General features: G+C 33.4%; 2 protein-coding genes and 2 long non-coding RNA genes across 5 annotated transcripts; 2 read left to right on the top strand and 2 right to left on the bottom strand.

The window, feature by feature from the left end:
* The first annotated feature begins 6,216 nt into the window (after positions 1–6,216).
* On the top strand, positions 6,217–7,044 carry LOC114312636 (uncharacterized). The gene has a single exon (XM_028258898.2). It carries the CDS (start codon positions 6,217–6,219, stop codon positions 7,042–7,044), a length of 828 nt encoding a protein of 275 aa, XP_028114699.2.
* A 929-nt stretch (positions 7,045–7,973) lies between these two features.
* LOC145800586 (uncharacterized) lies at positions 7,974–9,051 on the top strand. Its single transcript, XM_082890290.1, has 2 exons — positions 7,974–8,070; positions 8,570–9,051. The coding sequence occupies exons 1-2, from the start codon at positions 7,974–7,976 to the stop codon at positions 9,049–9,051; spliced, it is 579 nt and encodes a 192-aa protein (XP_082746416.1).
* A 995-nt stretch (positions 9,052–10,046) lies between these two features.
* Positions 10,047–12,293, bottom strand: LOC145801234 (uncharacterized). The gene is made up of 3 exons (XR_014342408.1): positions 10,961–12,293; positions 10,517–10,664; positions 10,047–10,286 (listed from the first exon to the last, which is right to left on the bottom strand). It is a non-coding gene; the product is annotated as an uncharacterized LOC145801234 (long non-coding RNA).
* A 23-nt stretch (positions 12,294–12,316) lies between these two features.
* LOC145801235 (uncharacterized) lies at positions 12,317–15,827 on the bottom strand. Of its 2 annotated transcripts, none has more exons than XR_014342410.1 (3): positions 15,599–15,820; positions 13,734–13,932; positions 12,317–12,718 (listed from the first exon to the last, which is right to left on the bottom strand). It is a non-coding gene; the product is annotated as an uncharacterized LOC145801235 (long non-coding RNA). The 2 variants fall into 2 exon arrangements; XR_014342409.1 differs by having other exon boundaries at positions 12,318–12,718; positions 13,734–14,026; positions 15,599–15,827.
* Between the last annotated feature and the right edge of the window lie 568 nt (positions 15,828–16,395).

Below are 16,395 nucleotides of genomic sequence, written 5' to 3'. Positions count from 1 at the left end.
AGTTATTCGAAGTATTTTCGTGCACTGATGCACATAAAGTTCAGTTAGTAGGTTTTACTTTGGAGGGCGATGCCCGAAGATGGTGGATTTTAGTTAGAGATGAAAATGTGGAAATCAGTTGGACGCGATTCCTTGAGATCTTTTACAAGAAGTACTTCTCTCAATGCATATTTGAATTTGAAAGGCTGAAGCAAGGTAACTAAATAGTAGTTGAATATAAGGCACGGTTCACTGAGTTGGCCAGATTTGCACCACACACTATTGATGCTGATTACAAGAAAGCGAGAAAATTTGAGGGTGGACTTCGAAATGCAATCCTAGAAAAAGTGAATATTCTGAAATTGCCAAAGTATGTAGATATTCTTGATAAAGCTTTAATGTATGAATCAAATTTAGATTCACAAAACTGACCATTTGAATGGAATGGGAAAAGACAAATAAGGGATCAACATCATCAAAGAAGCAAAATTTGGGGACATCTAGTGCTTCCAACTCTATGAGAGATTATGTACCAACCTGTAATGAATGTGGCAAGAAACATCGATGAGTTTGTTATCGTACTTCTGGGGCATGCTTTAGATATGGTAAGATAGGGCATATGGTCATAGATTGTCCACAGATTGAACAAAGAAATGGAAGGCTAGTTGCTAGTTCAACTGGATCCTTTCCAATGCCAGGAAACACTAAAAGACCTACTGTTACAAGAGACATACTTAGGGAAGGGAGAGCTTTTTGCACTCGTCTTAGGTGATACATAAAATACCAAGGCCCGTGTCTCAGGTAGTCTCTCTATTTGCAATCAAGATGCTTATGTGCTAATTGACTCAGTTCAACACATTCATTTGTTTCTACTATATTTGCACATAGACTGAATAGACCTATGGAACCTCTGCCTTATGTGTTATGTGTATCTGCTCCATCTGGAGAATCTGTTTTGTGTACTTCTGTGTATCATGCTTGTGAGATTATTATTGGAAATGCTACTTTATATGTAGATTTATTGCCTTTTGACATGAGACATTTTGATGTGATTTTAGGGATGGACTAGTTGTCTAAATATTATTCTAGTATTGATTGTGTGACGAAATAAGTTTTGGTTAGACCACTGAGACAAGATGGATTATTCTTTGAGGGTAATGGTGTAGTACCTCCACCTTACTTAATTTCGACAATGAAAGCATGTAAACTACTTAAGAAGGGATGTTGGGGTTATCTACATAGTAGTTTGGCTGTGCAAACTATGAATACTATGTTAGACGATATTCTAGTAGTTAGAGAATTCTCAGATGTGTTTCCAGAAGAATTACAAGGGAAATTGGTTGATCGAGAAATTGAATTTACTATTGAAGTTATGCCAGGTACTCAACCTATTTGAAAGACTCCGTATAGAATGTCAACCGTTGAAATGAAGGAACTGAAGGATTAGTTACAAGATTTTGCTTGACAAGGATTCCATCCAGCCGAGTACTTTGCCATGAGGTGCACCGGTTCTGTTTGTGAAGAAGAAAGATGGAACGTTTCACTTGTGTATTGACTACCGAGAATTGAATAAGATAATTGTTTGTTAATATAATCAGCGTTTTAACCGTTTGTAATAATATACGAATGTTGAGAGCGTGGATGGACGTGTCTGGAACTTGAAGGATTTGATTTTTCCCAATATGAAAAATAAATAAAATAAAATAAAAAATAACAAAATTCCCAATTTTGAAGAAAATAGAAATGTTTAAAGCTGTGTGCGGTTCTGAATTTAAAAGGATAAAAAAATATATTTAAAATATAGGTGAAAAATTAGGTTGTTTGATTGCTTAATTTTGTGTATGTGTTTTTCTGTCTTTTATTTAAAATAAAATTCATTGCTCTTAAAAAAATTTAGTATAACACTGATTGCCTCACTTTAAAAACGTAAAATTTTAATTTAATCAATGTATATTATTAGCAAACTAATTTTTACATATATCTTCTTTTTTTATTTTATTTTGTAGGATTTGCAGGATCCCCGGTCTCATGTTAGATTTTATATGAAGTTTTATTGTACAGCTTTTTTAGTTAAGATTAGTAAATATTGCATTTTTAAAATATGTGTACATATTTTAATGTGCATATATTTTATTTATCAAATATGTTAATATTGCATTTTTCATTGTACATAATTATTCATATGATTTACATGTATATTATTAGAAAAAATAATATCAAATTCATATTATAATTCTAAACGAGTTTGCACACGCATCGCATTTTTCATTGTACATAATTTTACTTTTGTGTGTGTTTAAAAAAAATATGAATTTCATATTATAATTATATCAAATCTTTTTTACTGCAACTATTCCAAGAATATGGGTTTCTGTTTAGTTATTTTGTGAACCATTATTACTTACACTTTTAATTTTCTTCATTAAAAAGTAAAAGAAAAAAAATTATGTTAATAGATTTCTTGGAGAAAAATATTGACTATTATTTTCCTTCGTTTATATTTTTTGCAGGTTCCTTTATAACTTTGTGTTGTTCAGAATAAACTTTTCGAATTTTTCTCTATCAACACCTATTTGCTCTGACTGTAAGTATTCTATATGAATGTTGAGTTTGTAATGCTTGAAACTTGAATAATTCTAAAAGAATTCTATTGCATGAGTTTGTAATGCTTCAAATATATAATTTCTTTTTCTATGCTTCAAAAAATCAAATATGTAATTTTTTTATTCAATCTTTGTTTTTATTTTTATTTATATGTATTTTTTTTTTATTTATTTATATGAATTTTTGTTGTATAATTTTTTAGTTAAAATTCATGAAAGTTTGGCCAAATCTCATGAAATTTGGGAAAATCCATGGGTGGCCAAAATTCAAAGAAAGTTGTAGGTGTCTAATCTTTTTTATTGTAACTTTTCTAAAAAACCCTTTGTTTAGTCATATGTTTGTTTTGAAGTGTATTTTTTTGATAAGAAAGAATTCAGTGGTCCCAAAATTTCATATGATTTTTTTTATATTTATTACATAATGAGTTTGTGATAGTCAAAACAAATAACTTCTACAATCGTGTTTTATTAATACTTATCTTCTACTTCTCTTTTGACTGTAAGTATTTTTAATTCTATTTTTTATTTTTTTAATATTTAATTGAATGTTTGAAAAATTTATATTCAGTTTGTTTTTAAATCATATCTCAAGTTGCACACACTTTGGCTCATCATTACTAGGTAATCTCTTTCACTTGCAATTTTATTTAATTCTCCATAAAATGAGATTAGTACTTAAAATAATATGCATTATAAAAATATAAAAACAAACATATGAAAACACTTACATAAAAATATAAAGCTTATTATATTGTGAGTATACGAGTCGCATTGTGAATATACTATTACTGCCTCTTACATAATTTTATATAACGTAGGCACATTTTAAAGATAGCCGGATTTCATCTACGTAAGTTTTAGTTTGTTAACAATCTTAGGAAAAATGAATCACGATTACCCTGACACATCAAATTTGAGACATGTACAACAACAAAATCGTGAACGAAGTCGTTTATACCTACAACAAAGGAGGCAACGCTCAGCTTCGGAACCAAATGCTCAAACTGAACAACCACAAAGAGAATTCGAACAGTTATGCCTTCAAAACTTAAGCACTGAACAACGCTCAACAAGATTGGAGCAACGTCGTCTTGCTCAGCGCAGACGAAGATTGTTTATTCGCGAAGAAAGTGCGACCTCTAATGTGCAACAAAGAGAAATTCAAAGGGAAAGTTGGCGTTATTATGCTAGACAAAGGAGGGCTGCTTTGACTATTGAACAACGCGAACAACAACCTGCAAGGCGACGAACAAATTATCGACAAAGAAGGCAAATATCTGAAAAATCTCGAACAAACTTCTCATCCAAATCAAGTATATAATATGACGAATGCACAAACAAGTAGTAAGTATTCAAATGTTATAAACATTATTTTTTTTTTGCGGCGCTGCTTGAGGGCCCGAATTTCGGGGCTCGAATGCCCCGAAATTTCCACTTTAGGTAAAAAAAAAAAAAAAAAAAAGGGAAAAAGAAAGAAAAAAAGAAAACAGTTTCTAAAAATGGAAATTAGGGGCATTAGGGGCAAATTTTTTAGGGCCACCAATCATTTTCCTTTTTTTTGGTAAGCTTTTACACTTTTGACATTAATATTCATTTAATTTATTATTTATAATTTTAACTGCTAGGATGCATGTTAAACTTTTTCGATGCAATCCCAAGAAGAAATAGAACAGGATGGCGTAGGCCGCGACCAACAGTTTTGCCAACCATTCACGAAGAAGGCAATTCGGTTGCGACTAATGTTTTCAGACGGGAAAGTAGAATCACTGTACTCACACGTATCGACTTACCCCGATATGCACCTACTCATTCGACTTATGAGCATGGAAGCACAAGTGGCAGCAGACAAGATCCTCGCGAAGTTCAGATGGAAGGTACAAATAATTTATTTAGTTTAAGTACTTTTACAAAATAAACAACCTTTACAATAAATGTAAAAAATATGATCATGCAAATATGATATGCAGTACAATTACATTTAATATTGGACATGAAACTCAAACACTTTCAAACAAATACTATTGTGTTAATAATAAACCCATACATCATACATGTATTGTCATAGGAAATATCCCTCATGTTGACCACAATCAGGATGCTTTGAGTGATGAAGATATTCCAGATAATCGATCATTTATCCATAGGAGATATCATAATTGTGCAAGAAATTTTCATGAAAGTGAAAGGTTCCCAAGAATGCGGTTCCCTGCTCCAACTACATGTAGACATTGCAACGCAAGATTGTTCCACCGTGAAACATCTACCATGTGTTGTAATAATGGAACAATTATTTTGCCACCAGTAACAGCTCCAAATGAGATTATTGATATTTTCTCTGACCAAACAGTGGAAGGTCATCATTTCAGACAAAATATTCGAGCCTACAATCATGTTTTCTCATTCACTTCAATGGATGTTCATGTTGATGAAAACTTAGCAACAAGAACTCAAGGTGTGTACACGTTTCGTGCACAAGGAGCCATATATCATAAGATTGGGAGTCTCTTACCAAATTCTAGCGACAGACCGAGATATTTGCAACTGTATGTTTATGACACTGACTACGAGAATGAGAATCGAATGTTCAAAAATGAAGAATTGCACTTGGATTTGCTTGACAAGATAAAGAATATTTTAAATACTCATAATCCATTTGTACACACATTTCGCCAATTGGCTCAGCGTCCATACATACATGAATGCAGACTTCAAATCAAAGAGAAACCACGTAATAGGCCCCAATACAACCTTCTTACTGCTCCTGAAGTTGCTGCAGTTTTAGTTGGTGGCAAAGAAGCTGGAAATTTAAAACCAAGAGATATCATTGTCCAATCAACCAGTGGTCACCTCCTAAATATTTCTAATATTGTCGGATACTATGATCCATTACACTATCCTCTGTTGTCACCCTACGGTTTATATGGATGGGATGCAAATACCAGAAGTAATGATGGCAGAAAAGTAACATGTTGTGATTTATATTCTTATATGCTACAGGTAACGACGTATACATAATATTAAAAAATTACTTTGTCAAAGTTATTCAATCTATAATTATTTCATATAAAATCTTTACTTTTAATTATTTATAAGTATTGAAATACTATCAATTCAGATTCGCCCTGGTGATCAATCTCTTTTTCTTCGAGGAGGTCGTCTCTTACAGCAGTATGTCGTAGATAATTACGTGAAGATTGAGTCCAACAAATTAAGATGGATATGTACTCATCAGAATCACATTCGAGCAGATTTTTATCAAGGTTTTCTAGATGCAGTACATGCCGGTGAAAATTATGGAGGTACAAATTGTCACGTATGATATTACAATTACATGTACACATGTTTGTTTATATTCATACATAAAATTTCTTTTTTCCTTTTGTGAAATATTTGTTTAGGTAATGTTGGTCGTAGAACAATATTGCCATCGTCATTTGTTGGTAGCCCACGAGACATGTATCAGCGATATCAAGATGCAATGGTTCTGGTCCAAAAGTATGGAAAACCTGATCTTTTCCTTACAATGACCTGCAATCCAAATTGGCCTAAAATTAAAGCTGAGTTGCTACCTGGATAGTCACCACATGATCGTCCTGATTTGCTAACAAGAATATTTCATTCAAAATTTGATGAGATGAAGACTGACATTCTTACAAAACATGTACTCGGGAAGGTTCTGGCATACGCATATGTTATTGAGTACCAAAAAAGAGGCTTACCACATGCCCACATGGTCATTATTTTGGATGACAATGATAAGTTACGCACTCCTGATGATTATGATTACATTGTCAGAGCTGAAATTCCAGACAAGAGATTAGAGCCTACATTATACAGTGCAGTTCTGAAACACATGATACATGGCCCATGTGGAATGTACAATGAACGGTCCCCGTGTATGACAAATGGTCGGTGCAAAAGACGTTTTCCAAAGCCATTTTCTTCAATTACTACACTTGGAAACGATTCATATCTTGTTTATCGAAGAAGAAAAGGGGAGTCAGTTCCTTTAGAGAATAATCCAAGCGTCTTGGTGGATAATAGTTGGGTCATTCCGTACAACCCATGGTTGCTCTTGAAATATGATTGTCATATCAATCTTGAAATTTGTAGTAGTGTTACAAGTGTGAAGTATTTATACAAATATGTTTATAAAGGGCCTGACCGTGTTGCACTAGAAGTTCGTCAAGGTCCTAATTATGACGAAGTACAACAGTTCATAGATGGAAGATGGGTTTGTACTCCAAAAGCATTGTGGAAAATATTCAAATTCCCAATGACCAAAATGACTCCTAGCGTAGAACGCCTCCAATTACACTTACCAAATAAGCAGCAAGTGAGGTTTTATACGTTCCAAGACATCACAAATATTTTAGGTGATGAGTATTATTCTAAAACAATGCTTACCCAATTCTTTCAATTAAATGTTGATGATGAAACTGCAAATCGATACTTTTATTGAGAGATACCGCAACACTATAGATGGTGCAATAGCGCAAAGATTTGGCAGTTGAGATTGAAGCATCAAAGAGTAATTGGTAGAATTTACACAATTTCGCCATCAGAAGGGGAGAGATTTTACTTGAGAATTTTACTCAATCATATTCGAGGACCAAAATCATTTAATCATTTGTTAATGGTTAATGGAATTGCGTACCCAACTTTTAAACAAGCAACTGAACATCATGGTTTGTTAGAGCATGATGATAGCATACGACAATGTTTGTTAGAAGCTGCAACCATGCACATGCCATCAGCTTTAAGGAGATTGTTCGTTACAATTTTGGTTTACTGTGTGTCAATAGGGGTGCGAAGTTTGTAGGATGAAATTTATCCTTACTTGATTGAAGATTACATATCTTCAAACAGTATGAATAATATGTATATCCTTAACAAAACTCTACAAGATATAAATCGTCTCCTGCTACAGCATAATAAGAACATATCAGAATACGATTTGCTTGAGATGACAATGAATTTGGATGATAATTCAACAGTTCCAAAGGTCATACAAGATGAGTTTTCCATTGTAACTCCTCGAGAAGACTTAAATTCTATTGCCACATTAAATAGTGATCAACACTTAGCATTCAATTCAATCATGGAGGCTGTGGAATGCAATACTGGTGCAATCTTCTTTGTGGATGGCCCAGGAGGAACTGGAAAGACATATTTATATCGTGCACTGTTGGCCTTAGTGAGAAGTCAAGGGAGAATTGCCATTGCAACAACAACTTCTAGAATTGCAGCTACACTTTTACCTGGTGGAAGGACAGCCCATTCAAGATTTCCTTAAATCCAGAGGCTTCGTCCGTGTGTTCCATTACTAAACAATCATATTTGGCAAAACTGATTAGACGTGCAGCAGTCATCATTTGGAATGAAGCTACAATGACAAATCGTTATGCTTTTGAAGCTTTGAATCGAACACTCATAGACATCACTGGTGTTGATTATCCATTTGGTGGCAAAATTATGGTGTTTGGTGGTGATTTTTGACAAGTACTTCCAGTTGTTCCTAAAGGTACAAAAACTGAAACTATTGTTGCATCGATAGTCAAATCACCTCTTTTGAGTCACATTCAAATACTTCATTTAAAGCAAAACATGCGCTCTATAAATGACCAATAGTTTGGTGAATTTCTTTTATTTGTTGGAAATGGTGTACAACCTATCATTATAGATGAAATGATCAAAGTACCAAGATCGATGGCAATACCATGGAAGGGCGATACCATGGAATGGCGAAGAATCAATAGTTCAACTATTAGAAGAAATTTATCTTGATATCATAAACCATTCTTTTGACGCCGAGTATATGGTTAGTAGGGGAATAATAACTCCTCACAATGAAGATGTCGACGAGCTCAATGAGAAAATCATTCAAAGATTTCCAGGGGAATCAAGAGTGTACCACTCATTTGATAAAGTTGAAAATGATACCCAAAATTTGTATTAACAAGAGTTTTTAAATTCCATTTCACCAGGAGGAATGCCCCCACATGCATTGCATTTGAAAGTTGGAGCCCCAATTATGCTTTTGAGGAATCTTGACCCTTCTTCTGGTTTGTGCAATGGCACAAGGCTACTGTGTCGAGCTTTGAACGATAATTTCATAGATTCAGAGATTTTAACAGGACATTTCAAAGACACGAGAGTTTTCCTACATCGCATTCCATTAAAGGCTCCGGAAAACTTAAAACTTCCATTTGAAATGACTCGCACACAATTTCCAGTTCGCCTTAGTTTTGCTTTGACGATAAATAAATCACAAGGTCAAATAATTCCACATGTGGGAATTTACCTTCCGGATCATGTATTTAGTCGTGGACAACTATATGTTGCTTTATCTCGAGGGGTGTCAGATCAAACAACGAAAGTCTTGGTTAAAAAAGGTTCAGTTAATAATGAAGAAGGAGTGTATACTCGCAATGTAGTCTACAAAGACGTTTTGTTACCAAATTATTGATACATGAGGTATGTACTAAATATGTTCTTATTGAGCTTATATTATGTCATTTCTTAAAATCTACAATTAATATACTTATAATATATCTTCATATAATTATTGATTGTAGGAATAAAGCTACTTCAGCTTTGGGAGAATTATTAAGAGGAAGCAAATATGGTTGCAGATAAGAAAGTTAAAAATCAGGTATTGGCTTCACTTATGTTCAAAAAATAATGTTTGTAAAATTTTTGCTATTTAATCTGACAATATTCACATATATTTTGAGTTTGACTATACCTTTTAAATTAATGTAGGTCAAACAGTTCTCCATATACAGTCTTGGATGGAAGGTCTCTATTAAAGTTAATAAAAAACAATTGGGAAAATTAATTGTGCGAGAGCTTTTGAGGCAACGACAACATCGGTATGATAATGTGTTTGTGGCATTTTATATGAATAATTTCAATATGTTACATTTGCTAATAGTTATTGTAATCTTTTTACAGAAATCCTATCATATTTGATAGAGCAAGTATATGCTGCAAAGACAATATGGACATATATGTGGTAAAAAATCAAGTCTTATGAACTTTACTACTATGCTCCATATATTCATATTTGTGAATTTACAAATTAATTTTAGATTTTATAAATTTGTCAAACAATCAACTTACACTACAGGAAATACAGTTTTTAATGGCGTTTGTAAAACGCCGCGAAATATCTGAAAAACGCCGTTAAAACTTTTGGTGACGTTTTTATTGAACGTCGAAGATACGGCCGTCGTTATATGTTTGCAACGTTTAAAAAACGCCGTTGTAGACCTTATTGCGACGTTTTAGAAACGTCATGCTATAGTCACCGGCGGTGATTCCTTCCGGCCAGATGACGTCATACAGACCCTATAGAGGCGTTTTTTTTACAAAAACGCCGCTAAAAGCACTTTTTTCTTTTTTTGTAGGAATGCAACCTAATGAAACCATTCAGCAATAATATTTTATTTACAAACCCTGTTTCAAAAAATACATATATTCAACCAAACATATCAAAATTGAAATTACAAAGATCACAACCAAATTCATATACTCCATCATCATCTCAAAATTTAAAATACTAAGAAAAGAATAAATGTAACCAAAAAAAAAAAAATACAAATATGATTAATACACAACACTTCGAAGCATCAATTTCGAACTTCTTCAACTTTGGAGAAAAGTTTCCCAATTTTTCCTGAGTTCATATAAGTTGCATTCCTGCCAAGAAAAAAAAAAGAAAAAAGACAACACATTTCACTAAACCGAAATGTAGAAAATATTAGAGATGAATCACAATTAAATCACCTTGTCAAAAGATCATTAACTAAAGACATATCGTGAGCTTTAGTACTTTTTTTGTTTGTGCTATACACATAGATGGTTAACAATCTTAATGGAAATTTCAAGCAACAAATGGACATAGTAAGTAAATGTATCTCCTGACAGACCTGTTTTCATTTGCTGATTCTGAAGAGGATTTCTGTCCCTCAGATGGTTTATCGGCCCCACAGCTTTGTCTGTTACTATTGGTCCTAAAAGGGTAGTTTATGTTATTGCATTTCTCACACTTCCAGCTCCCATCGGGCATTTTGTGTTCTGAAAGACGAGATCTATAAGTATCATGCTAAGAAATTGCAGCCAACCACAAGGAAGGTTTAAAAGGACTCACAAGAATTGGAATAAGATTTCACAGCCTGCATATTCAACGAAGTAATGTTTCAAACCAATGAAACTTTAAACCAACATCAAAGGAAATTTTTCTAAACTAACAGGATGATGACACAACATAATGAAGAAATTTCCAAATTCAGCATCCAAAATGACAAAGAGCAAGCTATAATACCAGACATTTTAAATGTTGAGTAAAATCTAGAAATGAAAGTAGCTCAAACCTAAGGTCCGGGCTTTGGAGTATTGCACTTCCTCATATTGCAAACTGTTCTAAAAGAGAAGTTGACATTTCCACATTTAGGACATGTCCAGTCTTTATCACGCGTTCCATCTACAGGTGTGCTTGAAGACACAGAGATACAAGTTAGTACATAAAGAGATAGCATCAAGTCAAATCATCGGTCAGAAGTTCAAAAACAGCCTAGATATGGCAAAATCTACACCTTTCTTTTGATATTTATCATCTGGAAAAAATCCAGGCCTTGGGGCCTGCAGAAAAAAATTCAGTCATGAGCTCGTTCCAACAAACATCTAATACAAGAAAATATACTGAGAGGTGAGAGCGCTTTCAATAATTCATGTACCAAAACAAATAATGGGAACCTAGGTAGAGAAGGGGAGGAGTTCAGAGAAAATTTTCCCAAACCATCACATAGAGAAAGAGTATGGTTTTGAAAATATTTGTCAACTTAAACATGATTATGCGGGAATCATGTATGTTATTCTGTAGCACTATGCTTCCTTGCGAATAAATTAATTAGTAAACAGCTCTAGACATGGACATTTTGCACATACCAAAACAAAAGCCAAATGCAAATCAAAAAAAGAAGAAAAAAGAAAAAGAAAAAAAAAGAGACCAAATGGGCATCAGATGAAGATACTGAACAAGTAAGACTGTAGAATGCACCAGCCTTCAAGAATCATAAGCCGATTATCATATCATTATATGCTCAATAAGCCCTAAAACATTTTAATACTACAAATCACCCTTTTCTCGTGTATGTGGGTGGATGGGTGTAGGGGTGCAGGTTTTTCTAAATAAAATAAACTACATTAAAAATCTCTGTTTACCAAAAAGCATACATAACTAATCACAGGCCTACACCAATACATAGCTCTCGTATGAAGCCTATAAAAAGAGATAATGGACCTTAGAGAGAGAGAGAGAGAGAGAGAGAGAGAGAGAGAGAGAGGATGTTAACTAATTCTTTTTTCAGAAGTTAATTAAATTGTTTGCTTGGTTAGAGACAGAGAGAAATTACATAAATGGTGAAGACTTTTCATGCTTGATCTTGAAGAAGTGGATTTGCAGAGGAAACTGTTATACTTAAGCTCACACAAATGTCTCATAACCTGAAACCCAACAAATCATGTCAATGGAATTACTTTACATAACAATTTCAATAAGCTACTTGTTTAACACATCCATATACACAGAGTATGGTTCAGTAGAGCATTATAAAAGTAACAGTTGAATAGTTGAATGATCTTTTCATTTTCAAAATCATGACTCATGAGAATAGATCTTATGAAGAATTAAAGAAACGGGTGGTGGGGATAGGGGTGAGAAGAGAAGAGAAGAGAAGAAATCATGAATATGGGCAATTGGAAATGTGGGGTATGTTGATGGGTGGAAAATTGTATCTATTTCATGTTTTCACGTGCTTGCATTTCGGCAATCTTATGATTGTAGAAATCATATTATATGAGAGCCTAGATTTTCTTCCTGCTATGTCCTCTCCTCTCTTTATTTCCCTTTGATGCTGAGTCAATTGCATAAGAAAGTAGTACTTTGTTGAATAGAAGTTCCAAATGTATTTTCAAAGTATTTACCATATCTGTGTAAGAGTCCCTGCAGGGGTAAGAAATGAGATCCAATATCGACCTATACTTTGGCCATTAACCCAAGCTTCACCTTTCCCCATGGAACCAAGGCTTAATACAACGGGGTCAGTACCCCCAGGTGCATCAAATGTAGTCTGTTAAAGTAGCAATGAACCACATGGTTAGTTCATATTAAAGTTTCAACAACATTGCATTGAACAATAGAGACGACCTATCATATATTTTTATCTTGACTATGACTTCAACTATTGAACAACGCGAAAGATGTCAACACAAAACTTTAATAGAAAACCTATAATTTACAAAGTCATCATGTGTCTGTGCACTGAGTAGAAAAAATATGTCACCTATTATATTCATTAACTTAGAATTGAAATGATATAAATGAATTAATTACTATACTAAATCATTTTTGGTGGACATCATGAAACAATTATAACCATAGGCATGTATAAAATTTATCCCTTTCTCTCTGTTCTTGTCGATCATGTTGTGGAAACAAGAGTTTGGACCAGGGGTTAGACTAGGACGATCAACCTAGATCCCTTTGCGACTATGGCAAACTAAGAAGCACAGACATACAACACAACATGCGGGGGACACGTACAAAACATATAATTTTTATATATTTATTATGTCATATTTTTTAATATTACATATTTATTTTATATCAAATATTTATTCTCATCAAATTCATTAATCTTGGGTATGCTATTCCGGTGAAAAAAATTATAAAAAAATAAAATAAAATGGAACACAGGCTAATTCGTCCAGCGTGTCCAACACGGGGTTGGAGTGTGTCCATGTCCAACACATGTCAGACACCGATATTTGACCTCCAGAGAGGTGTGTGCGCTTCATAGATGGCAATCTTTGGAGCACATGCACTAAAATGAGTTGAATCACCTGGAACACACAAATACCATGTAGTGTTTATGATCATCTTAATGGTCATCGCATCAAACTAATTTTATTTTACATTAATGCCACTTTTGACTCTCCTATTTGACTATAAACTGCATAAAAATTAGAATCGAGCGCACCACCACAGTGATGCAGAGAAACAAAAATGAGACAGCCTATTATTTTTCATTTCAAATTTACAATGTAATACATTCATTAAATAAGGAGTATAAAGCTTCTACTTACCTTATACCATGTGAGTGGCTGTGAAGAAGAGTTATCTGTACTCCATTAAACTTTACTTGATCTCCAAAGAATGAAGAGATGAAAGGTTACCCAGCCACTCCGGCAGAGATTCCAACCCATCAAAGAATTCAATTGACAAGTCTCTTAAGGCAGTGAGGTGCTAAAGTTGATAAGGCAAAAATATCCACTTTTGTATGATCTAGAATAATGTGGCAGCTCGTTGTAAAACTAAAGACCGATCAATGACGTATATATTTTGTATAAAAATTCCGGTAATATTTCTTTTTTTTTTCCTAACAGAAGGTGATATTTTTGCCAATCAAGAAAAAAAAGACACCAAAACCATAGAAATCCATCACTAATCATGACTATTGAACTTACAGTAAAGATATATAGACGAAAATTAAAAGTAGATAAAAAAGATATGTGAATCTCGGTATAAATCAAAACTACTCAGCAATGAATGAACACAGATATAAATATATATATATATATATATATATATGAAAATATAACACAAAGATTGATTCGAACCAAAGCTTCATAGCTGAGAGAGAGAGAGAGAGAGAGAGAGAGAGAGAGAGAGAGAGAGAGAGAGAGAGAGAAGAAATTTTTATAAGAAAATCTAAAGTTTCAGACCTTTGATTCTAAGCAATATAGGCACATGGAACAAAGATATAATTTTTTTAAAAGAAACCAATATTTGACAGAAGAATAAAAAATAACGCCCAATTAGTACACATTAATGTGTGTTTGGGAGGGGAAAGATTAAGTACACACCTAACCTTTGGTATAATGCACAAAGTGATGGCCCCAAAACTTGAACCCATAACCTTAAGGTTATTAGGCAAAGTATTAACCATTGAACCAATGGTCACCAAACAGAAGAATGAGAAAAAAAAAAATTTTAGCAACCAAACTGAGTTCAGAGTTTCAACTAAACCTACCAGATCTTTGTGATTTTTCTTGGTGTCCCAATGGGCACTGAAGAACCCCTCCTTGACTCAAATACTTAAGTTGAATACATAGCAAGCTAAATAAAACAAATCAAAACAAGAGTGATGGAATGCAAATCAATGAAAACTAGAACAAATAAACAAATCACATACTGACAAATAAAACAACTCCAGATCCCACAACCTATGTATTACAAAACCAGCACTCTTTTTCTTTTTCTTTTTTTTTTCTTTTTTCTTTTTTCTTTTTTCTAAGGAGTAAACAATCTTTTCAACAAACTCAAATGAGTCCTTTTCATCTCCTACTACTTCAGTAAACAATCTTTTCAACAATCCTTTCTAAACTATTTCTAAACATATTTCTCTGTACTTGCTAATACTAAATGGACTGTCAACAAATTAAATTCTATGTCAAAAACTAACATAAAACACAATTTCCAATTGCTCAAAATAGTATTGGGGCTGAAACATAAATCCAATCAAAACTAGAAGAAAGTAACAAATAGAATTTAGACCTAATATTTACAGATCTGATCGGAGAGATAGCAGATCTGAGAATAAGATCAACGTCTCTAGATCGTTAAACTCACGACCCATCTCGATTATATGAACCGGTAATTGCCTGGAGACATTGACATTGCACTAGAAACCCTAGACAAAATGCAATCGCTATGAACGAGAAAAGCTTTCCATGTATCCCATTGCATGGACTAGAAAGAGCAAGAGACCACAAACGAAGAGAAAGAACACAAAACAAAAGCAAAAATGCAAGAAATACGCTAGATTTGGGAAAAAAATGCAAGTGAATCTACAAACATCAACCAAAAATATATTCCAAATCGTTGTTTTAACCATGAGATTTTACAGATCTTGAGTGAACTTAGCAAATCTAGGTTAGAAAACCCTTACCTTGAGCCCTAGATCGATTTAGATCAGAAGGATTCGAACAATCTCGAAGATATACGCTCAGGTCAGGAGGGAGAACAAGATTTTCTAGATCAAAATCACCAAAAATCGATGGAAATCAAAGAACCAGCCCTCTCTCTCTCTCTCTCTCTCTCTCAAGTCGCATCTCTGTTCCATCGACTGAAATCGAAAAGCATATCTAGATAGGTAAAATTACCTTTGTAAAAGGGAAAAAAAAATCCCCTATTCACGTACACAAAACTGTGCCGTTTCACTTACCCTCCGTTTCATACCATGTTATACCACCGTTTGCTAATAAACTAGTATAGCATAATTGGGAATTTAAAAGATTTGTTCACAAATTGGACGGCATTTGTCAAAAACGCCACCAAAAAAACGTGGTTATATGTCATTTTTCCTGTAGTGTTACAAGGAAGTGAGATATTTTTTCTTAGTTTTATAGGCAACGAATGATACAAAAATTGAAAGCTTACAAATATATGTGCAACGTTATTACAAGGTAATCTACTTCTAGGTTTGTATGTATAACAGAAGTTATGTACTTCATTTTTTGTCAATTCCATCTTATTTTTTTATAATTTAATGTTGTCATAGATCTATGGCAAAAATTGCATCGAAATAATTTGAAGAGATTATTGAACGTGACATTTGATATGAACTATGTCAATCTATGCCAATATGTAAATTTTTAATTTTGTTTATCAAAAATTAATAAAATAATTACCTTTTGTGTGTCTTTATACCGAATAAGCCAATTATAAAACCAATGTTATTATTGT

The sequence above is a fragment of the Camellia sinensis genome, chromosome 10, assembly GCF_055761805.1.
Source record: "Camellia sinensis isolate YWXY chromosome 10, ASM5576180v1, whole genome shotgun sequence".
NCBI classification, from domain to species: Eukaryota; Viridiplantae; Streptophyta; class Magnoliopsida; order Ericales; family Theaceae; genus Camellia; species Camellia sinensis.
This window is presented reverse-complemented; position numbering and strand designations above follow the sequence as displayed.

Coding starts and splice junctions, on each gene's coding strand:
- LOC114312636 (XM_028258898.2), top strand. CDS start 6,217: ATGAAGACTGACATTCTTACAAAACATGTACTCGGGAAGGTTCTGGCA.
- LOC145800586 (XM_082890290.1), top strand. CDS start 7,974: ATGACAAATCGTTATGCTTTTGAAGCTTTGAATCGAACACTCATAGAC. Junction 8,071..8,569: donor CAAAATTATGGTGTTTGGTG/GTGATTTTTGAC, acceptor CCATTTCACCAG/GAGGAATGCCCCCACATGCA.